The 22998-nt window shown below is 43.6% G+C and overlaps 1 protein-coding gene across 1 annotated transcript in view; it reads right to left on the bottom strand.

Annotated features, from left to right (window-relative positions):
* The window catches only part of LOC102935682 (solute carrier family 22 member 5), a 46578-nt gene extending 24494 nt beyond the window's left edge, over window positions 1-22084 (bottom strand). The window contains exons 1-2 of the mRNA XM_037905982.2: window positions 21583-22084; window positions 2204-2307 (exon numbers count right to left, since the gene is read on the bottom strand). Coding sequence (XP_037761910.1) covers window positions 2204-2307; window positions 21583-21975 — 497 coding nt within the window. The 5' untranslated portion in view covers window positions 21976-22084. The remainder of the gene's footprint in view (window positions 1-2203; window positions 2308-21582) is intronic.
* Window positions 22085-22998: the final 914 nt, after the last annotated feature.

Here is a 22998-nt window from a genome sequence, read left to right as displayed (position 1 = left end):
GCAGGGAATCCTGCTTAACACAGATTTCATGTAACCCTACTTCAAAATTAAACTTGGTCAAGAGAGTGACAACAATGGTGCCCAGACACCACAAAGTGCAGTATAAGACTTCGACAGATTGGAGGGATAAGATGCACAGATGAACCAGAAAAAGGCCTTTCCTCACCAATCCATTCTGAGCTGCTATTTGTCCATTTACTCCATTACTCTTGCCTCTCAGATTACTATCTGCCTGCTCCGTAGGAGGAAGGCAGATTCCAACGTGTCTGCAACACTGTTTCTGAGACACACTGCTTGATGGCGCTAGAGTGTAAAACATATCATAAAGGAGAAATCCCCTGGGAGCAAAACTATGCCAAACTAGTCTCTCCTGGGACAACGTGTGGCTGTCCATCATGCCCGCTTCGGTACAATCATCACATTAGCATTTGGAAGAGACACTCTGTACCTATACCAGTGGTTATGTGGCAATGTTTCCTGGGGAATCATTAAGGTAGCAAGAGAGCTGAATCTAGCTTCAGGATTGTCAGAACCTAAAGGTATGTCTACACAGCAATAAAAGAGACACAGCAGGGCTGTGGATGGCCCGGATCAGCTGATTCAGGCTCACAGGACTCAATCTGCAGGGCTATAAAATTGCAGCGAAGATGTTTAGGCTTGCACTAGAGCCTGGAATCTAAGGGCATGTCTACACTGCAGTTAAAAACCCATGCCTGGCCTGGGCCAGCTGACTCAGGCTCAGGAGACTCAGGCTAAAGGGCTATTTAATTGTGATGTAGATGTTGTGGATGTCTCAGACCCTTTGACGTGGGAAGGTTCCAGAGCCTGTTTCCAGCCAGAGCCAGAACATCTACACTGCAGTTAAACAGCCCCTTAGCCCGAGTCAGGTTGCCCAGGCCAGCCGTGAGTGTCTAACTGCAGTGTAGACATACCCTAAGACACCGCAAGGGGGAAAAGAGTCTCTGAGCCTAGGCTCCAGCCCAAATCCAAAGGCCTAAACTGCTATTTTTAACCCTGCACTCCAAGTCCCATGAGTCCACGTCAGCTGACCCAGCCTCTGAGACTTGGTGTGGTGGGGTTTTATCACAGCATACACATACCCTAATAGTGCATGATGAAACACTCCTAAACAGCCCGACAACAGAGTCCCTCCCTGTTGTAAGAAGAGAGGGATGGATTCTAAATACCTTACTCAGGCAAACTATTTTAAATCCTTGCGGGCGCTTCGTCCAAGTAAGAACTTCAGGATTTGGCCCCAAAAGACCAGACGTTAAACATGTATGAGTACTACTATTAAATCAGAAAAGTAGAAGGGTGGCATGTGATTTCACTGGAAACCAGGTAGATGCCACATAATGTATTGCACATTAGACCTCAGATATTTTGAAATGCAAGAAATTAAAAAAACTGGGTTTTTCAAATACAAGAATGCTTCCATTTTGTTTTCACCCTGGTGCTGATAAACAAGACAGCCCATGGTTCTAGTAGCTGGGTCAATAAGCCACTTTATTAGAGATTGGTGAACAGTATTCGTGTTTTCTAGCTTCCACAAACACAAACTACTGGACTTAGACCTTAAATCTGACCACATAGGGTACAACAGAAGCAATGAAAGCTTGTACAAAGGGAGTTATTGAACTGAGCTAGAGAAAGGAAAACATGTTTGCGGTAAGTACCCATAACAAGAGATAGTCCACGTTAAATCAAATAGTATAACATTGGCCTGATTTTTTCAGTAGCAGCCCGTAATTTTCCTCCAACACATCAGGCAGTGAGAGGTCTGAGTGCTATGTAACCTACCCAACAATTGTTAGTGCCTGTTTTAATTTGTGGCTGCAAAAAGACTTGAAATACAGAAAAAAGGCTTTTGGGGAAAAAAAAATAAGCCCCATAATAGTATTTTGCTTTGATTAGGGTAGCTGACTTTATGCCAGGCTAAGGCTCTGTCTACAATGAGATCAGATCGTCTGGGGTAAAAATGCCAGCAGTCAATCCACATTAGTGCTCTCGTTGTTAGTATCAACGCTACAACCATAGTGTTTTTGGTGACCATTTCTCAACAGTGTTGGCCCAACCTAAGAGTATATCCACTTTGCTACAGTTTGGACAGGTCAGGCATTCACCACTGGCTCATTTAATTTTTTAAGTGTGCTTTTAGAAAATCAGAGATAGAGAACTATAAGTTTTGGTGTATATACTTTACTTGTCTGAGAGTTGTCCTGATATAAAGGATCCAACCAGAACACCCACAAAAAACAAGGAGGTAGTTAAGGGAGCTTTCCAGTCATCGTCACACACCAGATTCCACTGCAAGAGAAAAAGAGCGAGCCTTAACATTAAACGTTTACCAATAACACTTTGATTTTTCTTCTAAATTAACCAAAGTTAATCCAAATACTTTGATGGTAAATGATTAAAGCGTACACTCTGAAAGGAAAAAAGCCCCCACCAAAACAAACAAAAAAGTCAACCTGTTTAGGCCCCAAAATATAACTTCACAAAAGATCATTTAAATGGCATAATTGGAATCCAGGGCCTAATTCTGCAGCAGGGGTGAATTCCTTGTCATCTTGGAAAACTTGGGGCCTCAGTAACAATATATTATTCACGTCACATGTAGTTCCCCCACCCCCAAAGTTGATGTAAGGGATTTTTCTTCTTTGAAACAAAGATAAATCAACTAGTGTGACAGTGTTTCTTTATGGGCCTTATCTAACTCCCGCGAAAGACAAAAGAAACATCTTATTAAAGTAAAGAAAAGAAAAGGATAATTTAAAAAGTCTTCCATTAGATCTTTGGATTTCTGTCTTGGGGCAAAATGCAGAGAACTGCAACGGAAACTTCTCTTACCTTAACACTGTCTTCCTCAAAACAATATTAAGTAGAGACAGGCCTCCACTGAGCAGAGAACAAGCTATCCATTGTGGCTAGTTATACAAGCTGGGTTTTGTGATATGCTCCTAAACACTTTGGTTTTGCTCTGCTTTGCAACCCAAGAGTACAGATGATGCAGTTATTTGGGAGCAGAATTTCCAGATACTGTTCTTACTGTAAATCCCCCAGCTAGGCTTAAAGGATATATGCAAAAAGAGGGAAAACAAAAGATACAGTGCTCTAGAAATTCTGCTTGGGAATTTTTGGTCATAAACTTCCCTTCCAAGAAATGCAAACACAAACACACACACATACAGTAAAAAGATCAAGTGTTTGAGTCTCATTACTGACAAATATTGTGGGGAAAAGGAAAGGGGAAAAAATTATCCAATCAACAAAGGCATGCAATAGTTCACAACTGTTCACGTAGCTCAGGGAAGGCTGAACAGATGTTATTGCACTAATAAAGCCTTCATAAAGCACTTTAAATCTTACAGTGACATATTAACAGTAAGTAATGAAAGAGGCTTAATTTTATTCATATTATTGGATTTTTTTTTTTAAAAAATTGTTTACTAGAGCCAAACAAAACAAAGCCAGTAGGGAAGCCAAGTCACCCATAGCTAGCTGTTCTATCACCTCCACAGGAATAGTTGTGGCATTCACTCCCTGCTGAGGTTTGCTTGTTAAAGAGATTTAACAGAGGACCAATGAGCTTTGGGGAAGAGGAGCAGGAGCGGTGCACTTAATAGTAGGCCGAGCATGTGACTGGACGCCAGAAACTCAGGAGTTCTAATTCTAGCTCTGCCTGTGAGGCAAGGCCAAATCCTGCTTGTCTCACTCATCCATAGATGATCCACTGATTCAAATGCTACGGATTGTTTAAAGAGCGGATCCTGACCCTGCTGCCCAATAGGGAGAGTCAGAGAACAAAGCAATCCAAGGGAGAGCTTTGCATCGCAGAGAAGGAAGCAGTCTCTTGAGCTGCCAGCAGTTCCCCTTCTTCTTGATAACTGCCCTTTGCAGAGTCCTAAGTTCTTAAAGACTAGCAGGCCTGCACAACAGAAGGGAGAAAACCAGGGGCCCAGAGCAGAGTACCAACCTCAAGTCAGAGATGCTTCCTCCTCAAGGAAACCAGCTGACAACATCCAGCATCCAGGCCTTTAGAGAACTGCAGTTGTTCCTCACTGCTCTGTACTAAGGTATTGAGAATACTGTCCTCTTCAGTACCTCCATAACCTCCTCCACAAATGCCCTCCTTCCTACCCCACTCCCTTTCCATAAAGAAGTAAGAACTGTCCTCAGTGCAGATCAGCAGAAACTCACCCCACAATCATCCAGCCAACAGCCTTACATTGGCCCACTCTTTTCATCTGCTGGTCCCACAACCCTGCACAGAGATGCTATGAGCTCCCCCCTGCCTCTACTCTCTGTGCAGCCTACCCTCCCACTACTGGCTCCTTGCAGGGAACAGGGATGGTCAGTGGGAACCAGGGAGTAGTAGGAATCTAGGGGCCGCAGCATTTGCTCCACTCTAGAGTCCTAGCTCACAATGGAGAGATAGCGTCCCTCCTTCCCAGCACTGCACTGTCAGCGGGCCCAGAACCCCCATGGAAAAATCCAGCCCCGATCCATCTTCACTCGCTATTAGTTCCTTAAGGGCTGACGAAGCGCTGCCTCCTGACAGGTAAATAGTCTGAAGGCAAAGAGGGGAAAGGCTCACACTGTAAGTGAAGTTGTTTCTGGGGTGTGGGTAAATCTCAGGGGTCCAGTATCTTCCTTCCGGTACCTTTTGGCTCCCCAAGATCTCCATGCCACTGAGCCTCTGGTACCAACAATCCAGGTCAGACCAGATGATCACAATGGTCCCTTCCAGCCTTAAAAGTGTACAAATCTATATGCTCTGGCTCAACCAGAAGTTTGTTTTTAAACCATATCCAATTTGATTTTAAAACTCTGAGTGGTGGAAAATTCACAATATCCCTAAGTAAGCTGTTCCAATAATTACTCATTGTTAAATATCTGTAACTTCTTTCCAGTCTAAATTTGGCTAGCTTCAGCTTCCAGGCACGAGACCATTCCATGTTTTTGTTCACCATATTACAGAGCCCTTTAGTAAAAGAAATCCTCTCCCTACATAGGTACCTATAGGGTATGTCTACACACAGATAAAAGACCTGCGGCACAGCCATGGCTGGGGCCTAGTTTGTGGGGCTAAAAACTGCTGTGTAGACATTCAGGCTTGGGATGGCACTTGAGCTCTGGGACCCTACACCCACATAGGATCCCAGAGCTCAGGTTCCCACCTGAGCCCTAACATCTACATAGCAATTTTTCAGCCCAGAATCCGAGCCCTGCAAGCTCAAGTCAGCTGACCTGGGCCAGCTGCAGATTTTTTATCCCTGTGTGGACGTACCCACAGAGTGTGATCAAGTCACCACTTAACCTTCCTTTTGATAAGCTAAATAGATTCAGCTGGTCTCTTACCATATGGCAAGTTACCAGACCATGGATCATTCTTGTAGCTTTTTGCTGAACTTTTCCAATTCTGCAACTATTCTTCAATTCTTTTCTGTTTTCCTCCCATATCAGATGACCCATGATTATGTCTTGATTAATGTTAGGCTAACCGGTTTATTCTGTGTACCCTTTTTAAATACTAATACAGCATTAGTTTTTTTATGTCCTCTGGAACTTCCCCAGTGAGCCAAGATTTGTTAAAAAAAATCAACATTAATACCTCATTTTTCAGGCAATTCTTTTGAAACTCTTAGGTGCAAGTTATCTGGTCCTGCAGATTTTAAAATTTCAAATTGCATCTACTAAAGTTAAATGTCCACTCTAGTTACTGTAGCAATAGAAAGATATTAATGCACTGTCCAACTACTTTCCAGATATAGAAGAGGAATATTTATTGCCTTTTTGCACTGTTAATCATTATTATTGCATACAAACCATTACTTTAAGTGTTACAGCAGATGCTGGAAGAACCCACTCTTTAACCTTGGTAGGTCCTCCAAAAATATCTCAAATTAAATGCAAAAAAGATGCTCAGTGGAATACTGGATTAAAAATTGGACATTCTCCATTACTGATATGAGACACGAAACTTTTTCCTGAACAGGTTGGTGAGACTCCCTTTAATAATTCTGCATATTGAACTAAACAGTGGATTAGACCATTTTCACACCCAATGCGAATGTAAATTTCACCAATCTTGCCTGAAACAGTCCCGTTTATACAAACTGGAGTTTGCAATACAGATTGTTCTTTTAAAGTTCTCTCTCAGTCAGAATTCACTGAACATGGCTTCACTCCATGTCCTAACACGCGATGTCTCCTACATAATACAACACAGAAGTCACAGGAAAAAAAATGGCCATTCTATCTTGACAAGGAAACAGCACACTGCTAATCTCTGAATTCTTCTCTAGTTCAGAGTCTATCAGACATACACGGAAAACAATTAAAAAAAAAAAGCGTCTATTACATTCCTGTCACTGAACAAAACTAAGGAGCCTAAACTGACTGGGAAATCTTAGCATAGCACAGCACATTTAACACCTTGAAAATATACAGCAAGTGGCCATTGCCAAACAAACTGAATCCATCAAATCACCTACAATTGACTATTACTAAATATACCAATAAAGCACCACCCCCTGCATAGTAAATACCAATCTCAAATCCTGCATTAGTAAAGACCCTCCCCTTCACCCATTCCACCTACTACAGCAACCAATGGAAATGGGCATCTATTTAAATACATTACTACTAACATGGGGCAAAGATCCAATTGGCCAAAGAGTGTGTCAAGCCATTTATAGAGTCACTGGCAAAAGCAGTCCATACATAAGTGATTATTCTCAACTTGTCATATTGTACTTGTGAATTAGCTATATGAAGTAATGTTTAGCTACCTGCTTTTATGGATAACATGCTGTCCACTTACAGTGTGTGTCCAGGGACTAAAATTTTCTTCTGGTCACTGGCCCAGGGCCATTTCTTGGAAATGTTCACGGTACTGAAAGTTTTCATACTACTCTGCCAACGGTTACTTACAATAGCAGATGGAGAGATATCCAATATTAAAATGCCACTCCAATTACCATCTTGGCTTTTCTTCCACTCTAATAAAGCGGTTTAGGAGTTGTAATGCTGAGAATTGCTAGAAGCAGAAACCAATGAGAGCAACTTGGAATCACAGCTTTCCAAGGCCCTCCGTTTGTGGAACATCAGTGGTTAAAAACAAAAAGTCATTTTAAGTAGGTCAATAAAAGCGTGGGCCAGATAGCAATCAGAATGTTGAAATCTTAAGGTCCAATATCTCATGACTTGTTTGGTCATGAATGAGCACAATAAATGAAGTCTGGAGTCTTCAGTTTTCTAGTGGCATATGGAAATGGTTCATAAACTGTGGTCTACAAAGCCACCGCTGTCACAATAATGAAGTATTGCCATTCTTTAGGAATCATGTTTCCTGCTGGGTGTAGCCAGTCCCGATATCTTGCAGGGACTAAAGCTCTGAGGTGTAACTAACGCAAAGCCTGCACCACTATACTTAAAGGTCACCTGGGTTGTCACTTTCCACTAGAAGTGCTGTTTGGCATTGGTCCAGGACTGAATACAGAATGTCTGAGACCAGAGAAATGAGTAATTTTCATTCCCCAATATCCTTTCAACAAGGTTAATAGAGTTCATGGAATTTGCCTACAATGATGTATCGGGCATAGCAGGTATGTCAGAAGTGGAGTGAAGAGGGACAGGCATTCTTATTTCCATGCTCCCATCTTCTCTTGCTGTTCAGTTCCTCTGTCCCGATAACATGCAAAAATCTATTTTAGAGGTTCTACTCTCTTCCCTTGGGATGACAGTCATCCCAGGCTCCCAAAAGGCCTTCTCAATGGTTCCAAGCATATCCTGGGCAGCTGCTGCCCACTTTTTTCTTAGCTCAGAGCCACTCCACGTAGCAGAGGAGAATGGGCCCAGTTACAGCAAAAGCAAAATAAGTTCATAAAAAAAGCCTTCCTTCCACCCCCACCCCCCTTTTGTATAAATCTTTAAAGCTGCCTGGTCTTTGTCTTCAAATCCAGCATTCATTTCTATGCAAATGTTAGCAACAGAGTAATCAAATCTCCTGAGGATTCTAAGAGGCTGCAGTGAGTGAAACAACTGCTAGAAATGCTGCTTTCTAATATGTTAGACACCAGCGTTTAGGAACATGATGAATCCTACCACTCAAAACCACGGGCACAGAGTATTCTTGCTGTATAGTGATCTAAAGCTGTTGGAGAACATACTTTATTTAAATGTTACCATTTTACAAGACTTCAGCTCCCAGACACTCTTAACATTGCATTATTTGAAGCTGACTGTCAGGCCGATTGACTGCAGAGTCAAAAACAGCTTCAAGATATCGGTCAGGTGGGTCACACAGAATGTATTGGAAAAGCAAAGGTCATAACAAAAGAGTAGGTGAAACAATAACAATTTACACATTTGATCTGTTTCAAAACACACTTGGCAAGTGAGTGTCACACTCCATTAATGATAGGTGAAGAGACACAAACAGGTCATGTGACTTGACAAAGGTCAGAGAAGTCTGTGGGACAGCTGTGAATCAGACTCCATGTAATCTGACTCCCAGTCTCTTCATCTGATAGTAGTCCATAACCCACCCTTGCTGTTTATATGCCAGATAATAAACTGGATGTGGGAAGAACTTAATATCCCTCACACTATCAGATGTTTGATTTGTTCTCTGTACAAAGTCCTAATTTGTTTGTAGTAGTAATTAATGCTTTTCTCTGGAGAATATTTCCAAAATTCTGTACAACCTGTTTTGTTTAAAATTGGGCATTTGGAACCAAAGTAAACCCCCAAATTCCTAGCATTATAGGAAACTCAAGTCCAAAATTTAAAGCATTTTAATTAATTTAGTCATTATGAATTTCTAATCCTTTAATTCAACAATGGAAAGTATTTAAAAAATTTAATTTTACACTTAAATAGGATTACTATCACAGCAGTAATAAGAGAATTCAACCTGTTAAACTGGCATTTCCTTTATTCTTTCATCATATGCCCTGTAATCAAATAATGATCTGAAAATTTACATAGTACCTTTTATTTAAAAGGAATGAACTTTGAAAACTCCTCACAAATAACACTTCAATCACAAATGGAATGAAAGTAACACTCTGATGAAACACTACGATTTTTAAAACAAGTACCGCCAAGTTATACGATAACATTCAAGACAAGAAGTGAAGAAGACTATCACACCAAATCAGAAATGCAGGGAAAGTTTAGGTAGAGAAGAATGTACTGTAATTACCTTAACTGAAAATTTGGCCAGGCTACTGAGGTTAACACAATAACTCTTATGAAAAGTTTTGTGAGACCTTCAGTAGCCTCAACTGGTCAAGGCCACATTTTTAGATGCATCCACTACACCTGTAAAATCCTACCTAACTCAGATGGAAGAACAACACTTTGTAAATTAACATGACCAAATCCTGCAGCGTCTAAGGGCTTGTCTACATGTTGCATTAGTCGGCACTAGTGGGATGTAAATCATACTGTTGATGTAGTCACAAAACAGGACTTCATTAGCATGCAGTAGGGAACTGTTAGGATGCACCAGCAGGATTCATGCAAGCCTGTTAGTGTGCAACATGCTGGTGCACGCTACAATTTATATCCCTCTAGTGCAGACTAATGCACCGTGTAGACAAACCCTAAGACTCCCAACCAGACAGTGACCTGGCTTGACCCTGTTCAGCTTGTGCTGTGATTCTGTCAGACCTCCTAAGAATATAACATACAAACATAAGAACGGCCATATTGGGTCAGACCAAAGGTCCATTTAGCCTTCCGACAGTAGCCAGTGCCAGGTGCCCCAGAGGGAATGAACAGAACAGGGAATCGTCAAGTGAACCTTTCCCTGTCGTTCATTCCCAGCTTCTGGCAAACAGGCTAGGGTCACCATCCGTGCCCTTCCTGGCTAATAGCCATTGATGGATCTATCCTCCATGAATTTATCTAGTTCTTTTTTGAACCTGTTATAGTCTTGGCCTTCACAACATCCTCTGGCAAAGAGTTCCACAGGTTGACTGTGCGTTGTGTAAAGAAATACTTCCTTTTGTTTTAAACCTGTGGCCTATTAATTTCATTTGGAGACCCCTATGTGCTATGAGAAGGAGTAAACAACACTTCCTTATTTACTTTTTCTGCACCAGTCATGATTTTATAGACCTTAATCATATCCCCCTTAGTCATCTCTTTTCCAAGCCGAAAAGTCCCAGTTTTATTAATCTCTCCTCAGACGGCAGCCGTTCCATAACTCACAAGATAATATGACAGTATCCCATTTTTAAAAAATCAAAATCAACCAACCAATGTACAGTGATAGGAGAACCTTCTTATAACAAACTTCCGATCTCATTTCACTACAAATTTTTCAATGCATTACAACATGTAAATTGCAATTCTATTATAGGGGGTTTTTCCATGGAGGTTGAGAACATCTTACTATATAGTACCACTATGCATACAGTAAGCTTCACCACTGTTGTGTATATATGCCTGGAAAGTTACAGAAGTAACTGCCAAGCCAGTAGTATGTAATTTATTACTCCCCACGAAGTAGACATGTTTCTCAGATTAATCTGGAACAGCCTTCCAAGGGGAGCGGTAGGGGCAAAAAACTTAACTGGCTTCAAGACTGAGCTTGATAAGTTTATGGAGGGGATGGTATGATGGAACTGCCTACAATGGCATGTAACTGATCTGCGACTGCTAGCAGCAAGTATCTCCAACGGCCTGTGATAGGACACTAGATGGGAACGGCTCTGAAAATTTACTACAGAAAATTCTTTCCCACGTGTCTGGTTGCTGGGTCTTGCCAATATGCTCAGGGTCTAACTGATTACCATATGTGGAGTCAGGAAGTAATTTCCCTCCCAGGTCAGACTGGCAGAGACCCTGGGAGTTTTTCGCCTTCCTCTGCAGCACGGGCCACTTGAAAGTTTAAACTAGTGTAAATGGTGAATTCTCTCTAATTTGAAGTACTTAAATCATGATTTGAGGACTTCAATAACTCAGCCAGAGATTATGGTCTATTACAGGAGAGGGTGGGTGAGGTCCTGTGGCCTGCAATATCCAGGAGGTCAAACTAATCACAATGGTCCCTTCTGGCCTTAACGTCTATGAGATTACAAAGAACTATTCCACTACAGAAGCACTACTCCGATATTAATGAAGGTTCTATTTCCTTAAGAGTGTTACTACAGACACCAAACATAGATAGACCATTACAAATATCAAATACTTCCCCTAGAGGCTTGCTCAGTTTCACCCCTGTTCTATAAGGAAGACTTTTCTGAATCTTGCAGTTTCAGGCTATGCTGTTTATTGTTTTCTGATCCCAGCAGGGGCAAACATAAAAGATAAAAAACAACAAGAAATTGGAAGTATTCTACATGCTAAAATTTCCTTTTTAAAACTGAGCTGATAGTAACGGTTTTGTTTTGGTCGACCCTGCTCTTCCCTCCCATCTGCTACCCTGTAAATGAAGGCAGAACCTTCAAGTGACCTGTCATTCTCCCCATTCACTACTTATGAACTTTGAACCAAATTCTGCCTTTAGCTATACCCATGCAAACCACTACACTTAATGGGGTAACATGGGCATAAGTGAAGGAAGAACCTGTCCCTCTGAGAATTATCACACATGTTTCTGTGTTATTTATTTACATTTATCAAGTGCCCAACGCCCAAGGTATGCTATTACACTATATAAACTATCCAAAAATGCAAACCAGACCCACATCTACAAAACGATACAGTATATTTCTTGAATTGCTTCTCCTGAAGTTGTGCTAAGCCTTTACAAGGGTCTCATCTGTACAGAAAGTATGGGGAAATTTCAAGCTTTTTCATTACTTTATAAATCAATACAATACAATAAAATAAACCCAAAACAATGGTGCTGGTGGTGAATTTGGGAGGAGTGGTGGAGAAAGGAGCATGGATATAATGGTGAACTAGCCAGCAACTTCTTTTTTTTAACGCTAAAATTAGTTTTAAAGAGTCATGGAAACATTAGCTCTATAAATATATTGTCTGCGTTATGTCTAAGGTGGTGATGTCTTCATTTTCACTGCAACAACACTGAAATGCTAGCCTACTGAGCTATACAAATATGGGCTACTTCAGGTAAGTATCTCTGGGGCACTTCTGTCTTTTTGCTATTGATTAACTGAGAGGCAAAAAAGGAGCACTTTTCTGTGCTGGGAACTTGGCAGTTTCTCAAAGAGACAATATTAAAAGTACAACAGCAAACTATCCTGATGCAAAGGAAAGATAAGAAGAATTGTAAAAGGCTCCATCAGGAGCTCTTCAATGAACTGAAAATCAAAAAGCAATCCCACAAAAAGCAAAAACATGAACAAATTGCTATGGATGAGTACAAAAGAATAGCACATGCATGTAGAAACAAAATCAGAAAGGCTAAGGCACAAAATGAGTTACACCTAGCAAGGGACACCAAGGGACATAAAAGGTAATAGGAGGTTTTATAAATACATTTGGAGCAAGAGAAAGATGAAGGAAAGTGTAGGTCCACTACTTAGCCGGGAAGGAGAGCTAAGAACAGGTGACATCAAGACAGCTGTGGTGTTTAATGCCTTTTGGCTTCAGTCTTCACTAAGAGGGTAAATTCTACCCAGATACTTAACACAACTAATATTAACAATAAGGGGGAAGGAACATAAGCCAGAATAGGGAAACAAGAAGTTAAAGAATATTTATCTAAAATTAGATGCAGTCAAGTTGGCAGGGCCTAATGAAATTCATCCTAGGTTACTTAAAGAACTAGCTAAAGCAATCTTGGAACCATTAGCAATTGTCTTTGAGAAATCATGGAGGACAGGTGAGGTCCCAAAGGACTGGAGAAGGGCAAATATAGTACCTAGAACAAATGATTAAACATTAAATTTGTAAGCATCTAGAGGATAATAGGATTATAAAAATAGCAAGCATGTATTTGTCAAGAACAAACCCACCGCATTTCCTTCTTTGACAGGGTTACTAGCCTAGTGGATAGGGGAGAAGCAGTAGATGGGACATATCTTGATTTTAGTAAGGTTTTTGACACAATCCCACATGACAGTCTCATAAGCAAACTAGGGAAATTAAGTATAAATTAAATTGCCATAAATTGGATGCATAAGTGGTTGAAAGACCATACTCAAAGAGAGTTATCAATAGTTGGCTGTCAAAATGAGCAGATGCCCCTAGTGAGGTCCCACAGAGCGTCAGCCCTGGTTTCAGTACTATTCAATCTTTTCATTAATGACTTGGATAATGGAGTGGAAATTATGCGTATAAAATTGGCAGATAACACAAAGTTACACTTTGAAGGACGGGATTAGTATTCAAAATAATCTTGACAAATTGGAGAACTTGTATGAAATCAACAAGATGAAATGCAATAAAGAGAAGTGCAAAGAACTTAATTTATGAAGGAAAAAATTAAATGAACAACAAAAATGGGGAACTGGCTAGGCAGTAATACCGCTGAAAAGATTAGAATGGATCACAAAGTGAATGAGTCAACAATGTGATAAAGTTGTGAAAAAAGCTAATATTCTGGGGGTGAATTAACAGAAGTGTCATATGTAAGAAAGGAAGGAACTATCCTGCTCTAATTGCCACTGGTGAGGCCTCAGCTGGAGAACTGGATCCAGTTCTGGATGCCGCACTTAAGAAAAAAGTGGACAAATTGGAGACAGTCCAGAGGAGAGCAACAAACATGATAAGGTTTAGAAAACCTGACCTATGAGGAACTGTTAAAAAAAAACTGGGCATGTTTAGTTTTGAGAAAAGAAGACTGAAGGGCAAACTGATAAGCTTTCAGATATGTTAAGTTTCAGAGTAACAGCCGTGCTAGTCTGTATTCGCAAAAAGAAAAGGAGTACTTGTGGCACCTTAGAGACTAACCAATTTATTTGAGCATAAGCTTTCGTGAGCTACAGCTCACTTCATCGGATGCATACTGTGGAAAATACAGAAGATGTTCTTATACATACAAACCATGAAAAAATGGGTGTTTACCACTACAAAAGGTTTTCTCTCCCCCCACCCCACTCTCCTGCTGGTAATAGCTTATCTAAAGTGATCACTCTCCTTACAATGTGTATGATAATCAAGATGGGCCATTTCCAGCACTAATCCAGGGTTTAACAAGAACGTTTGAGGAAGGGGGGACCAAGGGGAAATAGGTTACTTTGCCAAGCTCTGCGATACAACCGCATTTGCTCCAACCCCTCAGACAGAGACAAACACCTACAAGATCTCTATCAAGCCTTCTTACAACTACAATACCCACCTGCGGAAGTGAAGAAACAGATTGACAGAGCCAGAAGAGTCCCCAGAAGTCACCTACTACAGGACAGGCCCAACAAAGAAAATAACAGAACGCCACTAGCCATCACCTTCAGCCCCCAACTAAAACCCCTCCAACCCATTATTAAGGATCTACAACCTATCCTGAAGGATGACCCAACACTCTCACAAATCTTGGGAGACAGGCCAGTCCTTGCCTACGGACAGCCCCCCAATCTAAAGCGAATACTCACCAGCAACCACATACCACACAACAGAACCACTAACCCAGGAACCTATCCTTGCAACAAAGCCCGTTGCCAATTGTGCCCACATATCTATTCAGGGGACACCATCACAGGGCCTAATAACATCAGCCACACTATCAGAGGCTCGTTCACCTGCACATCTACCAATGTGATATATGCCATCGTGTGCCAGCAATGCCCCTCTGCCATGTACATTGATCAAACTGGACAGTCTCTACGTAAAAGAATAAATGGACACAAATCAGATGTCAAGAATTATAACATTCATAAACCAGTTGGAGAACACTTCAGTCTCTCTGGTCACGCGATTACAGACATGAAAGTTGCGATATTACAACAGAAAAACTTCAAAACCAGATTCCAGCGAGAGACTGTTGAATTGGAATTCATTTGCAAATTGGATACAATTAACTTAGGCTTGAATAGAGACTGGGAGAGGCTAAGTCATTATGCAAGGTAACCTATTTCCCCTTGTTTTTTCCTACCCCCCCCGCCCACTTCCTCAGATGTTCTTGTTAAACCCTGGATTAGTGCTGGAAATGGCCCATCTTGATTACCATACACATTGTAAGGAGAGTGACCACTTTAGATAAGCTATTACCAGCAGCAGAGAAAGCCTTTTGTAGTGGTAAACACCCATTTTTTCATGGTTTGTATGCATAAGAACATCTTCTGTATTTTCCACAGTATGCATCCGATGAAGTGAGCTGCAGCTTACGAAAGCTTATGCTCAAATAAATTGGTTAGTCTCTAAGGTGCCACAAGTACTCCTTTTCTTTTTGCAGATATGTTAAGGGCTGTTAGAAAAAAAAGACAGTGATAATGCATTCATCATGTTCACTGAATGTAGACCAAGACCAGCAAGGGCGATTTAGGTTAGATATTCAGAAATCTTCCTAACTAGAAGGAAAGTTAAGCACCGGAATAGGCTTCTAGAGGAGGTTGTGGAATCCCCATCACTGGAAGTATAACCTGCTCTTAAAAAGAGCAAACAGGTTGGACAAACACCTGGCAGGGATGGTCGAAGTTTACATGGTCCTGCCTCAGGACAAGAGGCTGGGCTAGATGACCTCTGGTGATGCTTTATAACCCTACATTTCTATGATCCAATATTGTAGAATCAAAGAGCTCCTTCAAGTGCAATTCCTTTTTAAAAGCCCATTTTTAATGGCACGGGGTGCTGGCAGGCAGCAGAGTGCCATTAAAAATCCGGCCCGGCCTGCTCTTCTCCGCTCCCCGCCCCCTCCCGCGGGAACAGGGGGCAAGGCGCAGAAGCTTGGTCCTGCCGGCTCCCCTGCCTCTTAACGGCTCCCCTGCCTCTTCCCGCAGTGTGCTGGGTCCCTGCCCCTCCTCCTCCTCTCTGTCCCTGCCAGCCGATCAGCTGATGGCCCTTGCAAGGGAGGAGCAGTCAGAGGGGAGGCAGAGAAGAAGCAGGGGCAGGGCCTTGGGGAAGCGGGCCATATCCCTTCCAGCCCCCTGCCGTGAGCACCCCACAACCCCAGCCCACGCCCCCATCTCTGACCCCCCCCCCACACACCTAGCCATCTGTCCTGCACACCCCCAAAGCCCCTGCCCTGAGCCCTGTACCCCCCTCACACACACCCAGCTCTCTGCTTGACTCCTTCACCCACCCCCACGACCCCAGCCCTGACTCTGGCACCCCCACACATCCCCAGCCCCCCCACACCCCATGCACCCCCCAAATCCCTACCCCCACCTTGAGCACCAAATGGGAGCTCCTGCACCCCCCCCCCCACATTCCCACCTGTACCCCTCCCACCAAATGGGAGCTGCCCAGGTAAGCGCTCCATACCCAAACCTCCTGCCCCAACCCTGAGCCCCCTCCCTCATTCTAGCTCCTGGCCAGACCCTACACCCCAACCTGCTCCTTCACCCCCAGCCCTGTGCTCAGTGCGCTCCCACCCTCAGCTCAGTGCAGAGAGAGAGGAAGAGAATGGCCAGAACTAAGGAGAAGGTAGGTACCCACTGTATGTGGGCAGGGCCGGGACCTCAGACTGGCAGCGGGCTGAGCGGGTCCAGCAGCCGGGATTCAGGCTGGTAGGAGCCGGCGGATGGAACCCCTGAGCAGCAGCGGGCTGAGCTGCTCAGCCCACTGCCGGTCTGGGGTTCTGGCTGCCGGCCCCTTGCCAGCCGGGGTCCCGGCTGCAGGCCCCGCTCAGCCCGCTGCCGGCCTAGGTGAACAGAACCCCACACCAGCAGTGGGCTAAGTGGGCCAGCGGCGTAAGATCAACATTTTAATTTAATTTTAAATGAAGCTTCTTAAACATTTTGAAAACCTTGTTTATTTTACAATACAATAATAGTTTAGTTATATAATATATAGATTTATAGAGAGAGACACCTTCTAAAAAACATTAAAATGTATTACCGGCATGTGAAACCTTAAAGTGAATAAATGAAGACTCGGCATACCACTTCTGACAGGTTGCAATCCCCTGATATAAGTAAACAGGATGTCTTTTCAAATTGTGGGCATATTCAGCCTGTAATTTGAAAGCCAAGATAAATGTTTTTCTTGCTCTGACATGACCAGTAAGAAAGATTCTGAAATCAGGACTTTCATTAGACTTCCTCATCTTCATATGTTAGTAGCTTTCCCAATGAATACATCTGTTCTCTGTGTATAGTCAGTATCATATCTGCTCATTTTTGACAGAAGTGCGGACTGCTTTTCACTTCTGATTGCCCTGCAGAAGTAGCCTAGCTATGAAAGAAAGCTTAACTAAAGTCTTGTTTACACAGGGACATTCAGGAAAATTAATCCAAATTAACAAAAGGTGGATTAGTTAAATGGCATTAACCCATGTGGACACCTTCATTCTACCCTTAATTCTGTTTATCTTAATTACAAATTAATACACACAGAGAGCACATGTATTAAGAAAGCTGGTAACATGTGAAGAGGAGGAAATCTAATGAGAGTCCTGACATGACTTTTGCTATGCTGAACCACCACTATAATATGCATGTCGACGTCAGTAAATATTTAACTTGGTAGAGAAAGCTTTGATTTGAACTTCAGCCACTGGTTGCATTGTTATATAAACAAGGCCTGTGCAGTTTCATTAATCTCTCCTGTTTACTCTTTAAAAAAAGTAAACTTGAATACCTGGAGCTTAGGCACATTGCTGGTCTATGCTTCCATGGGCAATTCCAACTGTTGATACCATTGTCTCCACTTTCCCACACACCCCCTGTTAATTTGTTTCATATGAGCTCTACAAAGGTGCAGGGGTCTGCCTGCATAGAGCTAATTACATGATCAGGGCCCTATATTGTGAATTTCGGGGGGCAGGGATGGTCTCTTCCTATAGGTTTGTACAGTGCCCAGCACAATAGGGTACCAATACTGAGTAAGGCCGTGGGGCACTACTGTAATTCCAACAACAACAACAACAACAAGAATAAAAGAGAGAGGTAGGCTTACAATAAAGTGTCTTTTTTTAAAGTCAAATAATGCTTGCATTTTGTTAAAGGAACAAACAAAAATATACAATCTTGCCCTTAACCCCTTGATTTCAAATTCCCACTAGTGTAAATTTTGCAACGGGATATTCTAAAAAAACTGAAAAATTTAAGGATGAACACACATATGACATAAAATTATGATACTTACCACCTGGCATGCGGCAATTACTCCTACCATCTTAACACTTAGAAAGTGGCTGAACAGAGGTTTTCAGAATAGCAGACCAGAAGTTGAGCACATTTTAAATTGGCCAAAATATGTAAGACCATTGCATTATCCAAGACAAGTCTACTTCCTCTTTGTTCCTCCTCTACAGTCCCTTTGTCTCATTCTATTTCAGTGCCAAATTCTGCTCCCAGTTAGACCTGCTCAATGCCACTGAAGATAGCAGGGTTTAACAGATGTAACTGGAAGAGGAATTTAGCCCTTCATTTAATTATCACACCTCTAAGTGTTTTAAGAGCCATATATCACTTTTTATTACCATTTCATTCTGCCACTTACGTACATAAAAAAGGAATAAGAATTACATACACGATGTTTTCTTGAGGGCATGAAGTTTTATTCACCTTTCCACTGATAGTGTTTGAAATGACTCACAAATACAAAAAGCAGTTACAGTATGTATAAAATGATCAAATATACCAGCATCTCTAACTGCAATATTCTGTTATTAAATGTACACTAGGAAGACTGACATGAGAAAGAGGGATTTGCTTTTAGATAGGAAGAAGGCATTTTAAACCGCTTCTGCTCCTTAAAGACTGTCACATAAGTGAGGGCCTTTACTGTGGTCATGTGACATGAGACAGAAGATGCTTCAGGCAACATTTTTTTTTCTAGATTTCAGTTAAAGCCAGATCTGGGACAAAGGTCCTCTTGGCCATCTTGACAAGTCAGAGAGAGATATGCAGCTAAACATGAGATTAATGAATCATAAAAGGGCAGGAATGAGCCAACAGATTAGAGAGTTAAACAAGTTTAACATTGAAAACCTGTAAGTGGGTGAAAGGCCACAGCTCTTGCAAAACTCACCCAGAAGCATAAACATTTGTAAAAGAAGTCATGATGCATGAAGTCTGGGACTGCCAAGTTAACTCCCGCACACACAGGGATCAGGCAAACAAAATATAGTTTCAAACAAAATATCAGCCAAACTGCACAGACAGTGTGTTTTCTTGAAATTCTAGTGTCACGCACTGTATCAGCTTTCTTTATTCTTACAGTTTGTTACCAGACTCTCCAGCTTTCTGAAGTTTAAAATTCAGCCAGTTTAATTTGCAATTGGGCTGAAACTCAGTACACGGTTTTGTCAGCGAGGAGACAAATTATAGGCTGAAACCATGTCTAAACCACCAAGCCATTGAGCTTTGAAGCATTCAAAATAAAAACAACACAATGTCACGTGAACTGAAATAATTTTAAAAAGACTCCTTTTTTTTATGTTCTCTGCAATAATAGTTTAGGCCTTTGCAATAGTGTTTTTTGGGTGTCCAGAAAGAAGTTCAGAACAGTTAACTGTCTAAAGCAGATCTTTAAAAGCAATTTAGGTGATGCATCAGTGCTGAAAGGTGAAAGCTGGTGTGGAGATGACAAAACTTCACTAAAATCAGCTGTGAAAATCGTTCAAGCCTCAGTCACTACCGAAGCTCATCCGATGAACAGTATGCATCTGATGAAGTGAGCTGTAGCTCACGAAAGCTTATGCTCAAATAAATTGGTTAGTCTCTAAGGTGCCACAAGTACTCCTTTTTTTTTTTTTTTTTAAACCAAAGCTCAGTAACAGGTGTCAACAACCAATTAAAGTTTTGCCCTGTCTACACTGGCTGGTACAGTGGTGTGAAAAATCATCATGGGCCTTCTATTTAAAAAAAAAAATCTCATGTGCCAAATTTAATACTGGGACAGCAAAATCCTAAGCCACTGAAGTATGCAGGTTACATCAAAAGAGGCTCAAACTTCCTTTGTTACAGCAATCTCCTAGGCACTGCTGCAGAGAAGCACAATGGTGCATGTTGACCTGCTATTTATTTTTAAAAGGTCTCTTTCCGTTTCTTGTAGAAGCTTTCAGCAGGGGAAAAATATCACAAGAGCTTGACAGACAGTTACATATGATGTGCGGGGGGAAAAAGACAGAAACTTTCAAAATATCACTGTTCTGCCTCATAGCCACATTTCCAGCAGCTTAAATAGAGATGACATAACTTTTTTTTCTTCCAAGTCTCTCCTTCAGCAATAGCTTCCAACACTAACCTGAACTCTTGTCCTGTATATTTTAATAATCTACATTAAACTGTATGCTCTCCAGTACACACACTTTGGCATTCCAAATTATTTTTAAAACAGCATGTACATTTAAGACACAATATAAAAACAGGCAGGCTGCAGAGGCCAAGTATAGGTTCCTTTGCAAACACCTACCCAGATCTTCAGTTAAGAAAGAGACATGAGCAAAGCCCAGCACAAACTTCTCTGTGCAAAGTGGCTTGCTTCACTAGGGAATGTCCAATTTATTTTAATATTAACATTTGGTAGGCATGTCTGATTTCATAAATGTGTAATCAGAAGTTTCACTTGATATAATAAGATCACCAAAAACAATATGTCCTGGGTTTTGTAATAAGTCTCTGTAATTTGATAGCACCCTGTTAAATGGAGAGAGCTGATGACTGTATTACTGTATAATGTTTCTCTAAACAAAAGCTCACTGTTGTAATGATTTTAGTTTGGTCTCTGATATTTACATAGCAATGATTAGTTAACCTGTTAAAAGAAAAGGAGTACTTGTGGCACCTTAGAGACTAACCAATTTATTTGAGCATAAGCTTTCGTGAGCTACAGCTCACTTCATCGGATGCTTTTCTTTTTGCGAATACAGACTAACACGGCTATTGCTCCTTAACCTGCGCCCAGTATTGGATATGCAATCCCAAAAGTGTGTAGGTAGTGGGCTTCAACCTAGAGGACAGGTGTATTTATGGCCTGCAGCCTCCCCTCCTGCAAGCATACCTATTGTTACACACTAGGTAACCCTGGGCCCACTTTTCCCCTTCCACCAAGTTTCAGATCTCCCATCCACTCCACATCTCAACTGAAACAGTAGCTACTGGAGTCAGTAGACACTAGGTCCCACATCCTGTGACAGAGGGACTGACAGGTAGAATTCTGTCCCATGTCATGTGTCGGGGACTAGGAAGCAAAGCACAGTCTCTCTCGGTATTACTGATCATTTATGCACCAAATCAGCACATCATCAACATGGCACGGCAGGCTAGTCCCCAGTGCCTCCAGCGGTTACGGATACACTCAGACCCCTTACCCCAGCCCTCCAAACTCCTCCACTGGCCCCACGTGGTTGGCACCCCCCTTCCCGGCCCCCAATCGCCAGCACCTCCCACCTTGGGCACCCCACTCCCGGTGCCCCCCCAGCACCCCTCCCAGCAGCACCCCACGCCTTGGCCCCACCCCCCAGCCTTCTCCCCATCTCCATCACCCCAAGACCCCTTCCCTCCCCACCCCTCTCGTCCCTGGCCCCCAGGGCGGCCCCGCGCCCGGGCGCACCTCGGTGACGATGGTGGAGCGGTAGATCTCCCGGCTGTACTCCCAGCCGTCCAGGCACTTCTCCTGCTCCAGCTGACTCAGGTCCACGTCCCGGCCGGGCTGCAGCCCCAGCGCGGAGAAATTGGCCAGCGACTCCAGGCGGTAGCGGCGGCACCTGCTGGGCCCCTCCCGGCCGCCCTGCAGCTCGCGGGGGATGCTGGCGTCGAGCCACTCGCGGCTCAGGTTGGCGCTGGGGGGCACCCGGCAGCGGTGCTCGGGGGCGCCGGCCAGGAAGACGATGGAGAGCCCGGTGAAGCCATTGGGGACGATGCTGGCGCTGAGCAGGAAGAAGATGAGGCGCTGGAAGGGGCCCCACTCGCCCAGGAAGGCGGTGACCACCTCGTAGTCCTGCATGGCGGGGAGCCGCCGGCGAGCGGCGGCCGCGCGGCGCTGGGGTCCGGCGCTGACTGGCGGCGGCGGCTACACGCGGCCCCTTCTGGCGCGGAGAGCGAGCGGCCGCCGCAGAAGGAGCCGCGGGAGGGGGGTGGGGCTTGGCAGCCGCCGGCTTGCGGCGTCCCGCCCCCGACAGGCTCCGAGCCCCGGCGCTGCCCATCCTGGGGCCGTGGCCGAGCCCAGCTCAGCTCCTGGGCCCTGTCTCTGGGCCAGCCCGGAGCCCGGCGCGCCGCGGAGACGTCCGGCTTCCAGAGCCCCAGGCCAGCAAATGGGCGCGAAAGCCGGTGGCGGCCGGGCAGGGGCTCCAGCCGCAGCCGGAGGCGGTGACACGGCCTGTCTTCGCCGGGCTGAAGGGGAGCAGCCGGGCCCTGCAGCCACAGGGATTGGCCCTGGGTAGGAGACAAGATACAGCCCCTGGTTTGTGTAATAGATCTGGCATCTTTCCCGCGTCCTGCTCCCAGTTGGCCTGAATCTGCTTCCTCCTTGTGTGGCCGCTTGCCCGCCGTGCAAAGTAAGGTCCCAGTCTAGGTCCACTGTGCGGGTTCAGCCAGTCTGGGGGCCCCTTCTTCCCTGCAGCGTTTACAGTCGGGTTTAAGACGAAGTGTAACAAGTGGGAGAATAATGGAGGAAAGATGAGGAGAGCGGAGACAGCGCAAGGCAATGTGCTTTAACAGGAGATGAATTTAGCATAAAATGCCTCCAACATGCAGGATACATCTGCCACATCCCAGCCTGCCATACCCTGTCCACGTGGTGCCCCATGCTAACCCGCATTAGCAGTTCCCTAATGGGCTTTGATCTAGTCCTCTCTGAAAGGAGACTCCCCTCCCAGTGAACCCATCTGGGTGTCAATCTGAAGGGCACCCTAGGATACAGGGGGAGCGGCACCAGGCCAGAAGGGGGGTCCTTGATATGAGGCTGGGGGGAGGGGGCATGTAACACATGGGTGGAACAAGGGGGGATATTAGAGGGGGACTGAAGCCT

Source organism: Chelonia mydas, chromosome 8 (genome assembly GCF_015237465.2).
Source record: "Chelonia mydas isolate rCheMyd1 chromosome 8, rCheMyd1.pri.v2, whole genome shotgun sequence".
Taxonomy (NCBI): domain Eukaryota; kingdom Metazoa; phylum Chordata; order Testudines; family Cheloniidae; genus Chelonia; species Chelonia mydas.
The sequence above is the reverse complement of the archived record's forward strand: the minus strand, read 5'-3'. Positions and strand labels throughout refer to the sequence as shown.